General features: G+C 39.7%; 1 protein-coding gene across 1 annotated transcript; it reads left to right on the top strand.

Moving 5' to 3' along the window:
* The first annotated feature begins 5275 nt into the window (after positions 1-5275).
* LOC149749496 (protein TASOR 2-like) lies at positions 5276-21132 on the top strand. Its single transcript, XM_089908627.1, is given in 6 exon segments — positions 5276-6075; positions 10812-11054; positions 14818-15641; positions 15643-15695; positions 16022-16451; positions 19650-21132. Coding segments are annotated over 6 exon segments (3780 nt in total). The 5' UTR covers positions 5276-5315; the 3' UTR covers positions 21120-21132.
* The last annotated feature ends 379 nt before the right edge of the window (positions 21133-21511 follow it).

Genomic DNA, 21511 nt, shown 5'->3' with positions numbered 1-21511 from the left:
CACCGAGTATCGACGGGGACTACAGGCTATGTGTTTTCGAAGTAGTGTAGTTCATTTTATATTTGGAAATTCAAAGGAAGGAAGGTCAAAGATACTTTGAGAAAATGCATTAGTGAAGGGTCTACTTGTGAGTGCTTCTGGTATTGAACTCAGGAGACTCGGTGCCCAGCTTTACTTCACAGTTTGTGTGTTAATTACTTAACAGAAATTACTTATCACATAAGGTCCTTCGCTCTCAGTGCTCCAGGCTGCTTTTCCTGCCTCATTTTATAATGAATAATCTTTACATATCGGTCTCCCTACCTAGACATCGAGCTCCTTGAGGGTAGGTATCATGTCTTAAGCATCTTTGACACCTTGGTGCCTGGTGTATAGTGGACGAGCAGTAAATGTCCCTTGTACCTACAACACTGGACTTCAAGAACAGTACTGAGGAAGGTCTCTTCTTTAAAAGGTGGTAAAGACATGTATGGCTGGATTTTTCTGTGTGTGAATGGAAAAGGCTAGAAGTAGATATTTCAAAGATTCTATGATTTTTTTCCCCACAGAGGTTAAAATAGGAATTTTATATAGCCCTTTCAGCGCATAATTTGAGAGACTAATAAGATACACTACATATTTGTTTTACGTGCACATATTTTGGAATAAAGAAATGTACAGTTTTAAGCAGATATAGGATTTTACTTTCATCTATATTACAAAACTAAAATTCAGAATAATGTAGCTAATTATTGTCACTTTTACTCTTTACACCGATAAAAAGATAAAACAAGAATTACATCTGTTTGCTGATAAATACCAAAGATATGGGTATATATAACTGTTGATACATTTATTCAGTAATTCTCTCTTGAGTGCTTACTGTGTGCCAGAAGCAAAAAGACAAATTGTCCCTGCCATCAAGGAACTTACAAGACTATAGGAGACAAAAATGTAAACCAACCAATGCATAGGGGCTGTGATAGAAATGTTTGGAGACTCACAATAGTGATTGTTCCTGTGGGTGAAGTTTCAGTCTCATAATTAGTTCCAATAAATAATTAGAAAAGAAGTCTTTTTTTCATACTTGAGTTGTTGAATAATTTATTGATTTATCATATTTGTAGGCTTATGACCTGTCAATTTTTGAAGTATGTTTTATCACTTTATAAAGTGGTATCTTTTATTCTGTTTTTTTAACTGAGAAATTATTGTATGACATTGAATTTTATCTTCGTTAAGGGTATATAGGCTTTTGAAATGGTGACTAATGGGGAAGAAGAGCTGTTATCTCTGTGATTTAGAATGACAGAAGATGCCACTGAAGACTGTGGTAGAGGGAAAATAGAAGTATTTATTTTCATCTGCATTTCTTATAACCAGGGGACCTAATGATGTTATTTCCTTTTATTACTCATCTCTTAGGAAGCTGTAGAAAGGATTCTTTTAATGGATGGTATCTTCCAGTTTTTCTAGTCCCAGGATTCTGTGATATGTTTTGTATTAAAATGAGCTTAACATGTTAATCATAGGTCTGATTGACCTTGAATTTGTAGTGGATAAATGGGAACAGAGCGGCTACTTAGCAGTATGAAATGTCCAACATGTCAATGAAAAAAAATGAAAGACATTGTTTCTGATTGATTTGTTATGTAATTGAACACTATCCTAAAACTAACCCATGATGTTCTAGTTATTTATTATATGTAGCCATAACAAGGCCAAGATTACTTGAATGCTAAGGAGCTTGCAGTTTCTGATACTGGGGACAAAATTGTCCTGATTCCCATAAATACTGACATTTCAAGAATTTTTTTCTTTAACTTTTCATGAGCTTAAAAATCACTGAAGAATGTGGTAGAGGGAGAAGGAGAGAGGAATTGAATCTTCTTTCTTGCTATTTTATGTTTAAGGCAATCGTCAAATGCTTAGAAGATCGAGAATTTTTCATTTTACTTACGTCGTCAGCCTTAATGTCAGAAACAAGTAAGAACAACTTTTTGAATAAATGTTTTTCAGTATGTTTACTTTTATTGTATAAGATCAGCAACCTCACGTTTCTTCTGATTCTCATTCTGTGTAGGTTTTGGAGAGGAGCAGATGGGTCTTCACGGGTTGCATTTATTCCATTCATCCCCGTCAGCAGGTAAGGACCAGGACTGGCAGTTCACTGCACCTGTGGGCCATTTTTCAGTCCTCATCTTAAACTCTCAGCAGCATATGACCCTGGTAACTCTTTTCTTCTCTTAAATAACTTTCTTCCTTTACTCTCCCTGGTTAATCCTTCATCTCCTTTCTTTGTAGGCTTATCCTTTCCTGTCTGCTCCATGCTCAGATATCCACCTGCCTATGGACATTTCTTTCTACTTAAATGTCTCAGATGGTCCTCACATTCAGCATGTCCAAAACTGGATTCATTTGTTATTGAACAACAAGAGCTGGGAGTTGGTTTTATCATAGTCTCCCCGTCAGTAGGACTTAAGGTCCTCACAGAAGCACTTCCCTCTGTCTGGACTACTTGTCTCCTTCCCCCTGATCAGATGATGTTGATCGCCCCCCAAGCCAGAACCAGGAATTGCCTGCTGGGGCAAAAAATATTGCTCCTGCAGTCTGTAAATAGATATACAGTATATCTGTGGTATTAGAATTTCAGAGGGCAGTTAGGAAACAAAGTCTAGAAAGGCTGTCTTTGGTGGGGGTAGATAATGAATAAAATTGGAGGAGAAGTGCTGGTCTAGCCACTTACCCATAGCTGTCAGGTGTCAGTTTAAATATCACTTTATTTATTCCCATCACCACTCTTCTTCCTTCAATGAGGACCCCTAGGCTTTTCACCAATATAATTTAAATATTTATTTTTATAATTATTTAATGCCTGCCTTTCTTGTATTCTACTGCATCCCTACTGCTTAGCAATGTCAGGCACCTAAAAAATGATAAATGCTTGCTGAGCAAATAAATAAAGTAAATGAGTCATTTCTTTTTGTCACATGAGGAAATTTTCCTCATTGTTTTATAATCACACTGTGTATGTTTAAACATGATTTGTATATAGTATTTATAAAGCTACAACCAATCCAAAAAATTTTTTTAATTGATGTTTTTAAATTGTATTCAGCTACTCAAAGCAGAGAACTGCTGGCATTACCTGTTTGGAATAAGCAAAATATTACCAGTTATAATAACATAATGGCGATAGCTGCTTGCATTTTTCAAGCATTTACTACATTGATATTCTGCTAGGCACAATTGATTTCACAGCCCTTAATAGGTACTTTTATTGTGACCATTTCAAAGATGAGGAAACTGAAACTTAAACTTGCCCAAGGTCAAACAGCTGAGTCTGAGCTGGCTTCCAGCTCTGTTCCCACACTGCCTCCCTCCGTATGCAGGAGCTCTGCCTTTATTCTTATTTTTAGGTGTACACTACCACCTGAATAAGAAACATTAGTTCCTGTACCATTTGGGGCTGAACAGCACAGGATTTCTTTTTGAGTAAACATTGGATTGTTGTGTTCAATGCTCACAGCCTCCTCTAGTTCGTTAAGACACTTTTCTATTTCTGGTGACTCAGAAATGTTCAGTGCTGTGGTTATTTGTTTTAAATTGAGTGACTCTTCGCTTAGCAGACTTAAAAAGTTCTTTTTCTTAGATTTCATAATAGCCTGTTACAAATCGTTCTGACTTCTGCCTTTCCAAATTCTTGAAATAATGAAGTTGTCTAGAAAACTGCTGCTTTATCGTGAACTGTTAGCAGTACATAAGAACTTTGTCATGTTTTATTTTTCCTTTTACTATCTAAATGAACTGCAGAGAAAGGAATTTTTATTTTAATGGCTAGCCACATTTTCCCATTTATTTTTATTTGCCATTCTTTTCCTGATACCTGCTCAAGTATAAACGTATTCAGCTAGGTGTTTCTTAATTTTGCAGTTACTTTTTCGTTAAAAAGAATGGTGTACTTCAGTTTAGTAGGCACCAAAGGTCTTTATTATCTGTGGGTTTTTTATTACTGATAAATTACATTTTCTAGGATTTTATTACCTATTTCTCAGTGACCTGACCTTTTCTCTTTTTTCCTGTACTCTTTTCCTTTAGGTTATTGAGTTGCTGAAAAATTAGCATTTCAGTCAGAGAGTGAACCAGGGAGAGGAAGTAAAATACAGACTAGTCAGTCTAGTTACATAATATTAAAAAATTGCATTTGCTAGAGAAGGTGATGAAATATATACCAGTAGTTACCATGAGAGTTGGGGGTTACTTAGGGTTTACTTTCTTTTAGTTCAACTGGTTTGTGTTGTAACTCTAGTTTCTTCCAGTTTTATTGAGATATTATATAATTGACATACAGCACTATATAAGTTTAGGGTTTACCAGCATAAAGATTTGACTTACATACATTATGAAACAACTACCACAGTAATTCTAGTGAACATCCATCATATCATATAGATACAAAATTAAAGAAAATAGAAAAAACATTTTTTCCCTTGTGATGAGAACTATTAGTATTTCCTTTCTTTTTCCTTCTTTGGCTGCGTTGGGTCCTCGTTGCTGCAGGCTTTCTCTAGTTGCGGCTAGCGGGGGCTACTCTTCATTGCAGTGCACGTGCTTCTCATTGTGGTAGCTTCTATTGTTGCAGAGCACTGGCTCTAGGCACGCGGGCTTCGGTAGTTGTGGCATGCAAGCTCAGTAGTTGTGGCTCGCAGTCTCTAGAGCGCAGGCTCAGTAGTTGTGGTGCACGGGCTTTGTTGCTCCATGGCATGTGGGATCTTCCCAGACCAGAGCTCGAACCCGTGTACCCTGCAAAGGCAGGTGGATTCTCAACCACTGCGCCACCAGGGAAGTCCCAGTATTTACTTTCTTAACTTTCATATGTAACGTCAGCAGTGTTAATTATTTTTTATTATGTTGTACATTACATCTTTAGTACTTATTTATCCTATAACTGAAAGTTTGCACCTGTGACTACCTTCTTAAGAGAATTTGAAGTAGGTCATATAAGGTACAGATTAGATACATTTTAAAAGCAGAAAATGAGAATAGAAAAGTAATTCTGCCAACTCTAAATGCCGGTGCATTGAGCCCACGCTGGGCTCCTGGTCAGATGAGATGGAGCTGCAGGCAGGCCTGCCTTCTTCATTCTCACCTGATGATCCCATCTGAGTGACTCTTTTTTGGTTCTGTGTGTGCGTGTTTTCATATATATGGAGATAATATATGTTCATTAAGTGCATCCATAAGTCTTCTATTAATTGCTATTTAGATTACCATTTGAAACACTGTATCATATTTAACCATCCTGTAATTTTGTAATCTAAAGCGTTTTTTCCTGCATGTTTTTGAAAAAACAAGAACTTTGGGTTTTTAATACATGTGTATACATTTTAGGGCTGAAAGACTTGAAAGTTGAAGATGACATCTCATTGAAGGTGGTACCTATTTTACCTGCCCTTAATTGTGCCCTGCTGGAAGCAAAGAAATCATTTTCTGAAAAAGGAATCTGTCCAAACACATTAGTAAAGCATAATCTCCAAGAACTGTACAAGGTGGACAAAAGTCCTTCATTGACTGCTGCTTCTCAGGATGGAATTAAAGAGACTGCATTCTTTGGCAAAGTGTCCAGTGGTTTTGACTTGACTCCTCCAGCTGAAAAGTGCCCTTTACAGTCTTTAACTCAGTTGAGATCTTATTCTTCAAATCCTAATGGGTACATTTTGGAAGTATCTACTGCACTAGACTTATTGGCAGACTGTCCTCAGTCTCCATGTATTTCAGATGGAATTTGTGACGCTGGATTTTCTTTAGTTATGACTCCAAATGCTGAATTTCACGACTCAGCGGCAGAAGTAAGAAAAGAAACAGAAACACAAAAGAATTCTGAAGAGATGTTTAAAGCAAGGCAGGGAGCTCTGGTCCCATTAAGTCCCGCATCAAATCTGAGAGTTCAGCGTAAGAGAAAAGCAGGCACGCTGCCCGTGGTACAGAGTAAAAGGGTGAAGTTGTGCCATCCCTTTCCCAGAAGAACTCGTGGTGGAGCAAAGAAGCGTCCAGACTCTCGCACAACTCTCAAGTTCCGTCAGAAAAGAGAAAACGGTAAGCATGGTCTGTATGGATTTTCAGCTGAGCAATTAGTAATAACTGTTGTGTGTTAACCCTGTTCCTGTGTGACCATCCTGGACTGTAGCTTGACAGTGTCCGTTAGCTCTCTCCAGGTGATCTGTGTGCATGCTAAAGTTGGAGAAGCGCTAATCTAGATAACATGAAAATCAAGAAATAGGACAAAAGCCCACCCACCAATAGCTTGTATTTCACTTGTAAAACTGCTCAAATCATCACTCAGTTATTTACTTACCTGTCTAAGAAGTACGGTATTTCAGATGGAATTTATTGATGCTGGATTTTCTTTAGTTATGACTCCAGGTGCTGAATTTCACGACTCAGCGGCAGAAGTAAGAAAAGAAACAGAAACACAAAAGAATTCTGAAGAGATGTTTAAAGCAAGGCAGGGAGCTCTGGTCCCATTAAGTCCGGCATCAAATCTGAGAGTTCAGCGTAAGAGAAAAGCAGGCACGCTGCCCGTGGTACAGAGTAAAAGGGTGAAGTTGTGCCGTCCCCTTCCCAGAAGAACTCGTGGTGGAGCAAAGAAGCGTCCAGACTCTCGCACAACTCTCAAGTTCCGTCAGAAAAGAGAAAACGGTAAGCATGGTCTGTATGGATTTTCAGATGAGCAATTAGTAATAACTGTTGTGTGTTAACCCTGTTCCTGTGTGACCATCCTGGACTGTAGCTTGACAGTGTCCGTTAGCTCTCTCCAGGTGATCTGTGTGCATGCTAAAGTTGGAGAAGCGCTAATCTAGATAACATGAAAATCAAGAAATAGGACAAAAGCCCACCCACCAAAAGCTTGTATTTCACTTGTAAAACTGCTCAAATCATCACTCAGTTATTTACTTACCTGTCCAAGAAATAAGGTATTTCAGATGGAATTTGTGATGCTGGATTTTCTTTAGTTATGACTCCAGGTGCTGAATTTCACAACTCAGCGGCAGAAGTAAGAAAAGAAACAGAAACACAAAAGAATTCTGAAGAGATGTTTAAAACAAGGCAGGGAACTCTGGTCCCATTAAGTCCCGCATCAAATCTGAGAGTTCAGCGTAAGAGAAAAGCAGGCACGCTGCCCGTGGTACAGAGTAAAAGGGTGAAGTTGTGCCGTCCCTTTCCCAGAAGAACTCGTGGTGGAGCAAAGAAGCGTCCAGACTCTCGCACAGCTCTCAAGTTCCGTCAGAAAAGAGAAAACGGTAAGCATGGTCTGTATGGATTTTCAGATGAGCAATTAGTAATAACTGTTGTGTGTTAACCCTGTTCCTGTGTGACCATCCTGGACTGTAGCTTGACAGTGTCCGTTAGCTCTCTCCAGGTGATCTGTGTGCATGCTAAAGTTGGAGAAGCGCTAATCTAGATAACATGAAAATCAAGAAATAGGACAAAAGCCCACCCACCAATAGCTTGTATTTCACTTGTAAAACTGCTCAGATCATCACTCAGTTATTTACTTACCTGTCTAAGAAATAAGGTATTTCAGATGGAATTTGTGATGCTGGATTTTCTTTAGTTATGACTCCAGGTGCTGAATTTCACGACTCAGCGGCAGAAGTAAGAAAAGAAACACAAACACAAAAGAATTCTGAAGAGATGTTTAAAGCAAGGCAGGGAGCTCTGGTCCCATTAAGTCCCGCATCAAATCTGAGAGTTCAGCGTAAGAGAAAAGCAGGCACGCTGCCCATGGTACAGAGTAAAAGGGTGAAGTTGTGCCGTCCCTTTCCCAGAAGAACTCGTGGTGGAGCAAAGAAGCGTCCAGACTCTCGCACAACTCTCAAGTTCCGTCAGAAAAGGGAAAACGGTAAGCATGGTCTGTATGGATTTTCAGATGAGCAATTAGTAATAACTGTTGTGTGTTAACCCTGTTCCTGTGTGACCATCCTGGACTGTAGCTAGACAGTGTCCGTTAGCTCTCTCCAGGTGATCTGTGTGCATGCTAAAGTTGGAGAAGCGCTAATCTAGATGACATGAAAATCAAGAAATAGGACAAAAGCCCACCCACCAAAAGCTTGTATTTCACTTGTAAAACTGCTCAAATCATCACTCAGTTATTTACTTACCTGTCTAAGAAATAAGGTCATTCAGTTTCTGAACTGTCCTCGGACAAATTCGAGTGGAAGAAGAGGATCTGCTAAAATCAGGCACACTAAGAACAGATGGCAAAAACTGATAAGTGATAGCCTGAACATGTTTAAAGAGGGGGGAAAGTGCCTGGACTCTCCCAGAACTAGAGCATCCTGGGGCAGAATTTCTAATCCTTTGTGTGTTTTAAAAGTGGTCGTCTGGATCCTACTACAGACCTACTGAAACAAGGTCCAGTGGCCTCGAGACATATATATTGAAACAGTTCCTCAAGTGGTTTTGTTGCCCCCTGAAAACTGAGGGAGAATCAGCGTCCAGAGCCATTTAATGTTAGTCAAATGCACTTCAGTGAACAGAGCACGACAAATAACACAATTTTGGCTTAGAGTCATCTCAGATTATGTGTGGTGTATTTTGTTTAAAACTAGGGAACTTATGCTCTATGACCCCTTAGCGAAGAGGTGAGCAGACTTGGGCCAAAGGGTCCCTCAGGCATTACCTGTTGTCTCTGTACTTCACTGTGCTGGCACAGGTGGGCGGCTGTGACTGAGGTCTGGCCCTTCACAGAAAAAATTTGCCAACCCTATCTATAGTATTTTGAATTTTAAAATTCTGATGCCTAAAGAAGAAACACTGGAGGTGTGTGGATCCCCAGGATCCTAGATAATTAAGATTTTACCCTGTGGTTTAACAAGTAGTTATTTCTGGCCAATTATAGTTTGAGAAATTGTGTGTGTGTGTGTGTGTTTAGGAGGGTGGTAGAAAGAACGGCAGTATGAAGCAGCAACTCACACTCTACATTTCCTCACAAATTCCAGGCCAACCATATTGGGTTTCTCTCTATATGAACCATTTTAAAGGTATTAAATAAATTACCTATAATTCAACATATATGTTGTCACTGTTTCTCAAGTGTGCTAATTTCATCCACTATAAGAAATATGTTTTAGGGATGTCCCTGGCAGTACAGTGGTTACAACTCCACACTTCCAGTGCACAGGGCACGGGTTTGATCCCTGGTCAGGGAACTAAGACACAACATGCCACAGAGTGTGGCCAAAAAATGAACAACAACAACGATGTGATTAAACCAGCCAAGATGACTAAATATAATACCACAAAAGCTCAAAAAAAAATAGAAAAGAAATACATTGTATATTGTAGTCCAGTACACACAAATTCATACATTACTGAAACAGAAATTTCAGGAAGCATTTACCCTAACTATGTGTAATACAATCTGATATCTTCTGTTTCATTTAACAAAGAATTCTGGTTGCAGCCCATTAAGTTTATTTTATAATACACCCATGGGTTATTGCATGCAGCTTGAGAAACATGTCATTGAGTGATGCAAATAAGCAGGGCAGTCCGTGCAGGGTCACCTGTTTCGTGTTTCTCCTTTTCCTCGCAGGACCTAGGTTGTGAGAGATGTTCCCCTCCCGCCCGTGCAGATGTTACGCTTCCCCTAGTCTTGATCATCTCATCTTATTTTCTTTCTCTTCTTAATTTAGTCTTAACAGTTTTCCTGCTTGACTTATATTTTGCCTTTTTTTATGCTAAAAATTTTAGAAATTGTAACCAGTATAAAATCAGAAGTCTTACTCTAAAAACAAAACTGCTGCTTTATTGCCTTTGATAGTTTAGTAGGGAAGAAAATAATTAGACCCAGGGAAATGTACAACATTAAGAGAGTCTAAAAGCTTTTTTAAAAAACCGTTTATTTTTCTAACCTTCAAAAGAATAAAATGAAACTGGTCTCTTTTCTACATTTCACTAATAACCATCACATTCTGAAACTGTTTAATATGTTTTCTGTTCTCAATCAATTAGAAATAGTATTTTCCATATAACGTGATTTTAAAATATTTGCAAACATTCACACGTGTGATTATTTTATATCGTCAATGGGGAAAACGTTTTCACAGGGAACATTTATTAACATTTTTTTTTAACTCTTAAAGGATTGAAACACTTTCTGCGTGTGATACAAGCAGGTTGTTAATAGTTTTTTCTCCTCATGTGCCCCCACCTTTAGTTCTTTCCTTCCCTCCCTGCGAGAAGTAAAGCTGAGCATTTTGTAAGAGAAATGAGCAATTATAATAGATTTATAGGAAGTTAAATCAGAAGAGGACTTTCTTCAATGTACCTTCCTCTGTCTTCTCTTAAGAGATGATTTTTCAGGCAGTGTTAAAGCTTTGATATTTAGGTGTAGTGAAGGAAAATATGTAAGATGGCTCTTTGTGAACCTACAGTCTCTTCTCTACAGTGTGATCATGGTTTTAACCATATGGCTTTATGGGAGCTGTGTCGCTTTTGTGTAAATTGAATTATCCGTCACCCTGTGCTGTGAACTAGCATGTTCAGCCTTACCTGCCACATCAGTCAGCAAAGATTATGGAATCTTTTTTAAAAATTAAGTCATGCCTTGTTTCTATAAAGTTATTACTCTGATATTTTTCTCCTAATCCTAATTAGGGATATAGACCAACACTTAGCAAGTTCAAAAATCTTTTAATGAAATACCCCAAATTTTATATTTTATTCCCCATTATTAAAGTTTCCCCCCAAAACAAATCAAAGGAAAGCTATGCTGATAAATATGTGCGCCCCCTACCCCTTAGAAAACGGTGTCTTTTCTGCATAAGGTGCTGAAGTGCTGACTGCACAGTTTGTACAGACAACCAAATTGGATTGGAAAAACCAAGAAGCTCCTATTTCTAAAGATGTTCCAGGGTCAACGAATGCTAAAAGGGCAAGGAAACGAGAGACATCTCCAGTCAAAACTGTTCCAAGGGCTGAGCCACCTGTGAAGAATTCTCCACAAAAACAGAGGGAAAATATAGTAAAAGGCAATCAGAATCCCAGAATCAGAAAGCAGCCACAACCTGGTAAGAAGTCCTCTTCCTGTAAATTTCAGCACCGTAATACAGACTAATCGAGATTATAAAGTAGTATATTGAAACAGTATAAGATCAGTTGAAATCTGTCACGTTCTTGTGGTCTTCTTTAGTTCAGACACTGACAGGACAAGTAACTTGGTTTCCCATTGTGAATAAATAAGAAAGTGCCAAGATTCATACCTTCACTAAATAGACCCTACTTTTCATTCTGCAGAAAGCCTGAACATGAACTGTTTAGCAGAGTTAAAGTATAAATGGCCTTTTTTAATGACTAAATTCACAAGCAGGTAGCATCTGGCAGTATTTTTCTGGACCATAATCAGTTATAGAAGATATTATAAGTTTGTCCAGAGGGAACTGTAAAGACATGGTTCAAAGCAGTCAGTAATCTCGAATCCTGTATTTCACTTGTATTTTTTCTTGTTTTTTTTCGGTACGTGGGCCTCTCACTGCTGTGGCCTCTCCCGTTGCGGAGCACAGGCTCCAGACGCGCAGGCTCAGCAGCCGTGGCTCACGGGCCCAGCCGCTCCGCGGCATGTGGGATCTTCCCGGACCGGGCCACGAACCCGTGTCCCCTGCATCGGCAGGCGGACTCTCAGCCACTGCGCCACCAGGGAAGCCCCTGTATTTGGTTTCAAAAGGCATTAAATTAATTTTAAAAGCAGTTTTACTTTTCTACTTCTACTTGTGCGGAAGTGAATAACCAAGTCTCCTTCTGTGAGCCAGCAGCTGACTGCTGGTTCCGTGTTCCACCTGCTGGAACCTCCTCGTTGCTGGCACGTTCCCTCATCACCGCGGACCTCACTTTTCTCCCAGCTCCATGTCCCTCTTCACACCCGTCTCTCTGAGTAGAGTGCAGCTCCACCAAGCTGCAAAATCTATACATTTTACAGTATCTTCGGTATTGAGTCCTACTGTGTTGTATGTGTGGTGGTGTTTTTTGTTTAGAAAAACCTTCATTTCCTCATATCTCTGTATTTCCATCAGTTTTCTGTCTAATCTCATGATTCTACTTTCTCTCATCTACCTTTAGGTTTTTTAAAAGCCTCAAATTTAGTGGAATTCAGGGAAAGAAACTCTTGTTTTGTTGGGGTGATGGTATTATGGATGAGCTTGGTTTTTTCTTTCCTCATTGTTTAAAAAAATTTTTTCGGCCACACCTTGCAGCATGTGGGATCTCGGTTCCCTGACCAGGGATCGAACCCACACTGCCTGCATTGGAAGCGCAGAGTCTTAACCACTGGACCACAGGGAAGTCCCTTTCCTCAGTTTCGCTAATGTTGTTTATGGCTGAAGATTTTTCTGAAAGCTCCTCAGTCATATCACCGTACAGCCTGTAGAGAGTCATACCCAACACAGCCTCTCTGCTTGTCTCCCCAGGCAGTTACGAGGTGGTCTTACCCACGGGTGCACATTTCTCTCCTGCCGTTTCCCAATGCGTGCCTTCCCTGCCAGGCACATGGTGCCACCCACACGAACCACGCCTGTTGTCACTCCTGTGCAGTCCCCTCTGCTCAGCTAAGTCCACCCGGAGTCATTTCCTGATGCTCTGATCTGCACTCATTTCTCCTTTTTTTTCCATTTCTTTTTTGGGTTTTTGAGAACGTTAAAGAGTTAATTCATACTATTTTCCAATCATCTGGTGTGTCTTGGTCCTGTCTTTCCAATTAGTTTGTAAACAGGATGAGTATAGATACATACATAATGCATTGTATTCCCAGCCTTGTCATTAGAATTCCTTGTGCTGAATTGGCTTCTATATACTTGTAGGCTAATCGATTAGTGGGAGGAGGTGTGCAACTGGGCATTGGCAGAAAAGTGAGCCCAGAAAATGAAAAGTTTCCAGAATGGGTATTCAGAAATAGGGCGATTTGTATTGCAAGTGTCTGTATATATTGTGCAGCCACATTCCAAGTTAAAATTTTAAGATTACCACCTTTTAAATAATGTGTTAATTTTTTCTTTTATTTCTTAATCACCCATGCTAATCCACTTCATTTCCTTTACTTGAAATATCAGAGTTTAAGAAGGCTCAATCATTTTGTTACTGAAACTAATGGTTTTCTGTCCTTTTTAAAGTTTTCAATATAGTTTTTATTTACTGAACTCTTTAATTTTTTATAATTTATTTGGCATCATTTTATCTATATTTCTTAAAAGAGATAGATGATCAGTATTGTATTTTTAATTAATTGAAAACCTCTAGCAAGTCAGTTATTAAATGATTTACCTGAAATGACACATATGAAAATGAACCCTTTTTCTTGACTCAATACAGTGTTCTCTATATTCGACCTTCCTCATAGTGATACTCAGTGTAAGAACCATAGTATTTAAGGATAGAATGAACTTAGTGTCAGTAAACACATCAGATCCTAAAATGAATGTGTTTCCAGTACACCCGGAGGGTTCACGAGACAGCCCTCTTTGGGCCACTTTCTCGTACCTCACCCCGTTGGGCTTTGATATTTTAAATAAAAACTGGGCAGTGGTTGATTAATTTTACCCTCCTCACCATACACACACTCTTGTCATTCTGTTTGATGACCTCATAGGCCAGAGTTTTCTCTGTAAATGTACTGTCATTGGGCTTTGCAGACAGGTTAGTAATTTATTTCAGACCTGCTACTGCTAATTATAAAGAGGAGCACAGTTGGCTTTTCTGTCCATCCAGCCACCTGCTACAGGGACTCACTGCCCAGTATTGTTGAGAACTTTGTCCTTCATGATAATCACATTTTAAAAGGCTGAATCAAAGTCCTGAGAAGGCAAGTAAACCACCTGAGAATGTTAGTTTTCTGACCGAATGCCAGTGGGTAGATTTGAGTACCTGCTGTAAGGAGAATTATCAGTAGATGAGGAGATTTGCTTTTTTGCAGATAGAATAGAGAGGAAATGTTTTTAATGCAGAAACTGAAGTTTTAAAACTTGAAATTAATTGGCGATTCTGAATATTCTTACTTTTCTCATTTTTTATTTGTATCGTAACGTATTATAATTAAACATCAGTACGGTTAAAAATCATCTCTATTTTGAACTTAGGTGGTTTCTCTAATAACTTGCCAAGGGAAATGATTTCTAAGAAAGTACATTAACCTTCTATGATATACACTTTAAACTTAGAAATTCTTAGATTCTCACTAGATTGTAAGCTCTCTGAGGGCAGGAGTCTTGTTTTCTTGTTTTTGTTTTTTTCTCTTTGTATATTTCTTTAGCTGAGCAGTATGCCTTGTGTGTAGGTCAGTACATGCAGGTTTTTTTTGTTTGTTTGTTTTTGTTTTTTTGCGGTACGCGGGCCTCTCACTGTTGTGGCCTCTTCCGTTGCGGAGCACAGGCTCCGGACGCGCAGGCTCAGCGGCCACGGCTCACGGGCCCAGCCGCTCCGTGGCATGTGGGATCTTCCTGGACCGGGGCACGAACCCGTATGTCCTGCATCGGCAGGCAGACTCTTAACCACTGCGCCACCAGGGAAGCCTGAGTACATGCAGTTTTGAAGGGTGATTTCTTTTTAAATTAATATGCACATTCCTTAAGACTTGTTCCTTGGTAAATACATTATAATACATCAGGAAGTTGGACAAGACCTCACTCTGGTAATAAAAATTTAACATACAATTTATGCAACATATCAAGAGGTTTTTCTTGAATATGTTGACTTAACTGTTGATTTTCACTGAACCATAGGAATATGACAAAGAATTAATTCTATGGAAATCAAGTGTTATGTGTCTTTTTTTCTTTTATGCTGAAGCCAAAGGAAAAACTTCTTCACAGCTTCAATCAGAAATTTCAGATGGTCAAGAAGATGTTATTAGCATAAGTACAGCTCAACCAGAAAATATCACAGTGGCTCCAGAAGACCCACCTGAAAACTCCATTGTCAACTGTGACTCCCAGGCCCTAAATATGTTGGCTGATCTTGCATTAAGCGCTGCTACCTCTACCACACCATCCTCTGAGCCCAGAAACTTGCCCTGCTCCTCTGAATTGCCACAGAACGATGTTTTGCTTTCTAAAGAACATTCTTTGCGTGGTACATCAGACCATGAATATCATAGAAGAGTTAAAAGTCAAAAAGGTGGACCGTCATCCAAGCCCTCCTCTGATAAGAGTAATCTGACATCAGACCCCACGGTCAGCCAGGAGGAAGAAAGCTTGGTTGCTGGCATTCAGGCCCCTGCAGAAGCCCAGTCAGCACTGCCCGAGGAAACCCTAGAAAGTTCCGACGCAAGCCAAAGCTCTGTCATTGCTGTGGAGCGTTCCTATGCCCTGCTCCTTGCAGAACATTCAAAGAAGCATCTACAGCAGAGAGGGGCCCCAGGCCCTGCGTTTGCCAAGAATGGCACAAAAGGCCCTGAAGCGGGAACCCCAGTGGGGAAAGTGATGCCATTTCGGCATCAGCAGGTCACCTCCCCACTGCAGCAGCTTTCCGAGGCCCCAGCGCTCAGGCGCAGGAGCGGGGTGCTGCCCTCCAGCCTGCAGGACTTCTGCCGCTCTCGTGCCGTATTCAGCTGTGACGGCTCCTTTAAGGTCACTTTCGTATGGGAAGCAGATTACGTGTTCAGCTTAGACGGCAAGTAAGTATAGCAACAACCCCCTGGAGAAGACTGTAGTCAGAGCACTACACGGGTGAGTGGGAGTGACCCTGGATGAAAACGGATGAACTTTTCTGTTGAGATAAATGTAGCGAGAAGGGATACTTGTGCTAAACTCTGGGGAGGGAGAAGGAAGTGTGTAAAATCCAGTAACTTGGGAATAATACCAAGCAGATTCACTGTAATTATTTGTTATATCAACTTCATTTTTATTTTACTCATTGTTTCATGTTCATGTAATTTTTAAAATAAAAATGAACACAAAAACTAAGGTTAATAATTAAGGCACTTACTTATAAGATAATCAACTAAAACAGTCATTTTCAATGATTTTGGTTTCTTCTTTCTTTAAAATCTCAGGCCTTGGAATACTGATTTACCAGATACCATGGAAGAAGTGAAGCTTTTACTTCATATGTGGGTAGCTCTGTTTTATAGCAATCAAAACAAAGTCATACAATCATCCCGAAAAGTAGTAGAACACAGCAACCCAGCAAAATACGTGTGCATAAATAGCACGTTAGAATCGTTTGAATTCAGTGAAATTGAAGAGTCCTCCGGTGTGGAAAGGTGCTCCGTAGACCCTCTGTTGGAGACTAATGAGGCTCCCAGAGGTCCTACTGCCAAAGTGTCCTTCCCAATCACTGACCCCCTGCTTCCTTTCATGAAACCACCGCCTGTGAGAGGCTTGGAGCTTTGGGTGCAGAATGAACAGAAAGAAATGTTTGCAACAGCAGGTCATCCAGAGACCCCAGAAAGCCAGAATTTCATCTATTCCTGTAATAATGAGGTAGGTAAAGCTGAATACTGTAAATGCTGGTGTTATTTTTGAAGAAATATTTTTTGTACGTAAAATCACATTCATAACAAGGCATTGGTTTCTTTTAGGAAAGTGGATTCTCTAGCTATGTAAAGGATTAGAATGCCAGAAACTTAGTTTACAAAGTCTGGATTGTCTGCAGGTGGAGCTTATCTACCATCCTGATTGAAGAAACAAAAGGAGGAAAAAAATCGTAGGCCTCAGATGATCTGGGAGCCAACCATAATTATGTAGCTTTTTAGTTGTATGATTTGGGGCAAATTACTTGTTCTCTGAGCTTATTATCTTTTAAAAGAGGTGAATAATACTTATTCTGTTTACCTATAATAGTGTTTATGGATCAAATGCAGTAATAATAAATATAAAAAATCTTTGATAAACCTTAAAGGAAACTAAAATTGAATATATTAAAAAATATTTTTAAAAACAAATCCTGAGGGCTTCCCTGGTGGCGCAGTGGTTGAGAGTCCGCCTGCCGATGCAGGGGACACGGGTTCGTGCCCCGGTCTGGGAAGATCCCACATGCCGCGGAGCGGCTGGGCCCGTGAGCCGTGGCCGCTGAGGCTGCGCGTCCGGAGCCTGTGCTCCGCAACGGGAGAGGCCACAACAGTGACAGGCCCGCGTACCACCAAAACAGAAAACAAATCCTGAGACAGTAAATAAAATGCCAGACCTCTCATAGTCTGCAGATAACTGTTTGTAAATATGAAAAATACACTTTGTTTCATTTCACTGTTCTCAACTGATAGGACGGATAATCGAATTTTTTTTTTTTTTTTTTTTTTTTTTTTTGCGGTACGCGGGCCTCTCACTGTTGTGGCCTCTTCCTTTGCGGAGCACAGGCTCCAGATGCGCGGGTTCAGCGGCCACGGCTCACGGGCCCAGCCGCTCCGTGGTATGTGGGATCTTCCCGTACTGGGGCACGAACCTGTATTCCCTGCATCGGCAGGCAGGCTCTTAACCACTGCGCCACCAGGGAAGCCTGATAATCGAATTTTAATTGGAGCAAATTAAAAAGTTGTATCAAGATTCTAAGTAAATGGATTGACAAAATACCTGCCTTTTTAAGCTTTCAGAGCAGATTTATTACAGAATAATTTTACATGGGTTTGGGCACCTTCAGTGCCTGTGTTAACATTGAGTTTCTGTACCTGGGCTTCCGTGGGGATTTGCAGGTCCAGGGGTGAGCCTCAGAGGGTCTGTGAGTGTCTGCAGATGCTCATCTTCATCAGAATGAAGACTGGTGGAACGCTGTGGGCCAGAGACTGGTCTGAGCCCTTCACTCGCATTAGCTCAGTTAATTCTCACACGGCCGGGTGAGGTAAGGACCGTGCCACCCATCTTATAGGTGAGAAGACTGAGGATGGAGAAGTACAGAATGGCCTGGAGGCACATAGTAAATTGTCCGGCCAAGACTCAGATCTGGACACTCTAGCTGTTTCTCAGTGTCTAATTCTGTGGATGTATTTATGTATATATATGCACATATGTGTGTTTATATGTGTACACATAAAATATATGTTACGTGTGTATGCGTTCTTTTTCTGAGGATGGGGTTCATAAATTTCATCTTATTCTCAAAGAGATACATAAAATCACTACCTTAGAATAAGAAAGTATTTATGTCTAGTCAGGCAGATTTTAATTATTACATATATATTTATACACACACTAGTTTCTTATAAAGTATTTTCGGTCGTGGTAATATATATTAACTTACTTTAGTAATGTCCAATTAGGAATGATTTTCTTGCAAACATGAAAGAGTATTAAGTAGAAAGTAGAATGTTAAAATTAACGATTCCTAACACTTTCTATAGCATATACTTAGAAACATGTTTCCGTCATCTTCTTGAATACTGTACCCATACTTTAAAGGTGCACACACCTTTAAATCCTGTACCACTCCCTATTCTAGGGCAAACTAGGATTATCAAAGTTTTCATTTCACTAAGAGCACAGGCATGGTGAGATTCTCGACTATGGCCCAACATTATCAGCCACAGTACGATTGGGAGGGTCATAGAACTGTTCTCAGAATGAGTGTGCCATCAAGAGTTTTCTACGCTTTGTATCTGGCCAGTCGTGTCCCCTTAAAACCAAGTCTCAGCTCCTCCCTGCCAATTGCTCAGGTCAGTGTCTTTCTTTGACTAAGGCAGAAATGTTTTTAACAAGAGATTTGAAACACAGGTCCTGACTTACAACACGACTGCTTCAAAATCTGGCAGGAAATCTGTGGCCGTAGTGTTCCAGAGCTACAGGTGTAGGTCAACTGTATGGTCAATCCACTTTACCATATTCTGAACAAGACCATTCTTCAGCCTTTAAAAAAAAGAAGAAAAGAAACAGCCTTTTTATGAGGTTATCAAAATTGTCCAGAGGTATTTCTGTTACTGTTTATGCTAAATCCTTTCTGGTACTGTTTAAATCAGTCCTTTTAGTTGAGTTTATTAATGCAAGCTGCACTGTGTTTTCTGCTGCTTTGTTGAATAGGGAGGTATTAAAATGAGAGAGAGATTATGTCCAGTTATAAGCTAAGAAGACAGCTAAGGGGTAAGGGACTTTTATTTAACAGGATAGAGATTGATACCTTGGGAAAGCTGCTTATCAGTGTATTCTGAGTACAAGAGATAATAATTAGTGTTTCCTCATGGGAACATTCCAGATGACAGTGCATTTATAGTCTAATTGAAAGCTGGTGTTTAAAATAAGTTATTCTTTGCTTTAAAGATTATCTTTTAATCTTACTAAAAATAATTTAAATTAATTGAGCACTTTTTCCTCTACTGCTGCATTTCTGAATTAAGTGATGCTATTTAGCAAACAGTCTGCATTTTCAAGTCTTTAAATTGCCAGTGGTCTAGCCACTTTTCTTCCCAAAAGTCCATTAAAAAAAAAACAAAAAAAACAAGGCTGTGCAACTAAGAAAGTTTTGGAGTTCTCGTGTGTGTGTATTTAGATAAAACAAATTCCTATTTGGGGGGTATTTTAAGCCTAAGAAGAGAGGGATTTGCTTGATCTCTACCCTATGAAGATTCAAAAGAACAGAGCAAACTAAAATTGATCTTTGTCTGTTCTGTTCTTCACATATGTAAATGCTTGAAAAAAAGATCCATTTGGCCCTTGATTTTTTAAATTAATTTATTTCTTTTGCTTTTATCATTTCAGATAATTGGGGGGAAAGCCGAACAAGAGTCATCAGATAAACTAGAGACCTCTAATCTGGTGCTTTCTAGCATTGGAAGTACCCAAACTAATGGATCTTCTATTCCTGCTGAAGATAAAACCTTTGAGCCACTTGATGGCACACAGGTGACATCTTATAATGATACTGTCACACAGTCCACATTCGCCAGGACTTACGATGGGATCAGCAATCCGTCAATGATTTTTCAAAAGTCTGTGTACAGCACCCTTGAAAGCAAAGTTGATGTTTTTCATGCAAAAATGCAAACAAAAACAGGTGCTTTGCAGGGCTTTATCCAGCATAGCAGCCTTATAATCAAAGAATGTCAGTCATCCTTGGAAGGGGAGGATGATACGGAGTATGTAGTGATTAATCTGGAACGAGTTACATTCAGTTTTGAAAAAAATGCCTATGCACCGATACAGACAGAAGTTGTAAACAGAGCTGATAAACCTACACCCTTTAATGTGGAGTTGATTAAACAAGTATCACCTGCTACAAGCCTTAGACATCCTGTGTCCGCATTTGAAAAGACACAGGGTCTTAGGGACGTTCCCTCTCTGGCAATGTCAGGACAACAAGGCGCTAAGTACCTTTGTGCCTTCTCAGTGAGTAGAGAGATACTTGCTAAAGAAATGTGTTCGTTACAGAAAGGGCAGGCTGTTGCAGGCTCACCATCGCCGTCTGATAATTGCCTTGTAACAGAGGCATTATCACTAGTTAAAAGTTCTAGTTATTTGTTACCCAGAGAAGAAATGAAGCTCTCTCAAGAATGTTTTCTGTCGAGCCAGAGTCTCTTCAGCATCTCTTCGGAAGACACTGTAGAGTCGTCCCAGCTTGAAGAAGTAGTCTCATCGTCAGCTTCTGATCCCTTGGAAGAAAAAGATTCACTTGACTGCATCCCATCAGTGAGGAATGCTTCGGATGGCTCTTCAGAACTAAAGAATGACAAGAGTGGTCTAAACAGTGAACACATGAGTTTTGAAACATTTAATTCTGCATTTACCAAACAAACCAGCCTATCTGTGAATAGAGAGGAAGTCAGCCTCGAGTTATCAGAGGAGGATTCTGACCTTGACCTCACTCTCACCATATCACCGCCCACGAGTCCCTGGGAAGAAGCATCCGCTGGTGAAATGGAGCAGCAGCAGGAGGCCCCGTTACCCTGCTTAGAGCTTCAGGAGACAGCGGAAGAAATAATTGAGCCTGAAGAGGTGCCTGATGTGAACTCTGCTGATCACACGTCAATGAAACCACGAGAAAGTGAGAGAAAAGGTGATAACTTACAGACAGTGGCTTTCATACTTTCGAAAGAAACCTGTGCCCTTGAGGTTGCAGAGGAAGTTCAAGTTGGTTCAGACTTCTCCTTCAGTTGTTTTTTTTTGTTTGTTTGTTTTTTGTTTGTTTTTGTTTTTGTTTTTGTTTTTTCCCTCCTTCAGTTCTTTAATTAAAGAAGTGTCACCAGCTTCTAGTCCTGACTGCCAGGTACCAGGTGAAGAAGCACAGCCAGCTTGGGCTGTATTTCCAAGTAGTTTTAAACTCTGTGATGCACACTATGAGAAAACTGACAGATCCTCCCAGGTTGAAACAGTAGATTTGGCCATAACAGAAAAAGAAAATTCTTTTGTTGGTCCCACCCATCCAGTGGGACAAGATAACTTAACTCAGATATAGAAGGAAAAATACCAAAATTTAATAACGATGATATTTTGTGGGATTTTAATTTTATTCTTTATGTTTTCCCTGTATTTTCTACAGTCGGAATGACTACTTTTACAGGCAGAAAAAAATAATAATGATTAGTTTTGTTTTTTTTTTAAATCAAAGTAAGAAATCAGCCAGG

The sequence above is a fragment of the Delphinapterus leucas genome, chromosome 3, assembly GCF_059928025.1.
Source record: "Delphinapterus leucas isolate spDelLeu-1000000601 "Yukka" chromosome 3, BTC_Dleu_Yukka2, whole genome shotgun sequence".
NCBI classification, from domain to species: Eukaryota; Metazoa; Chordata; class Mammalia; order Artiodactyla; family Monodontidae; genus Delphinapterus; species Delphinapterus leucas.
This window is presented reverse-complemented; position numbering and strand designations above follow the sequence as displayed.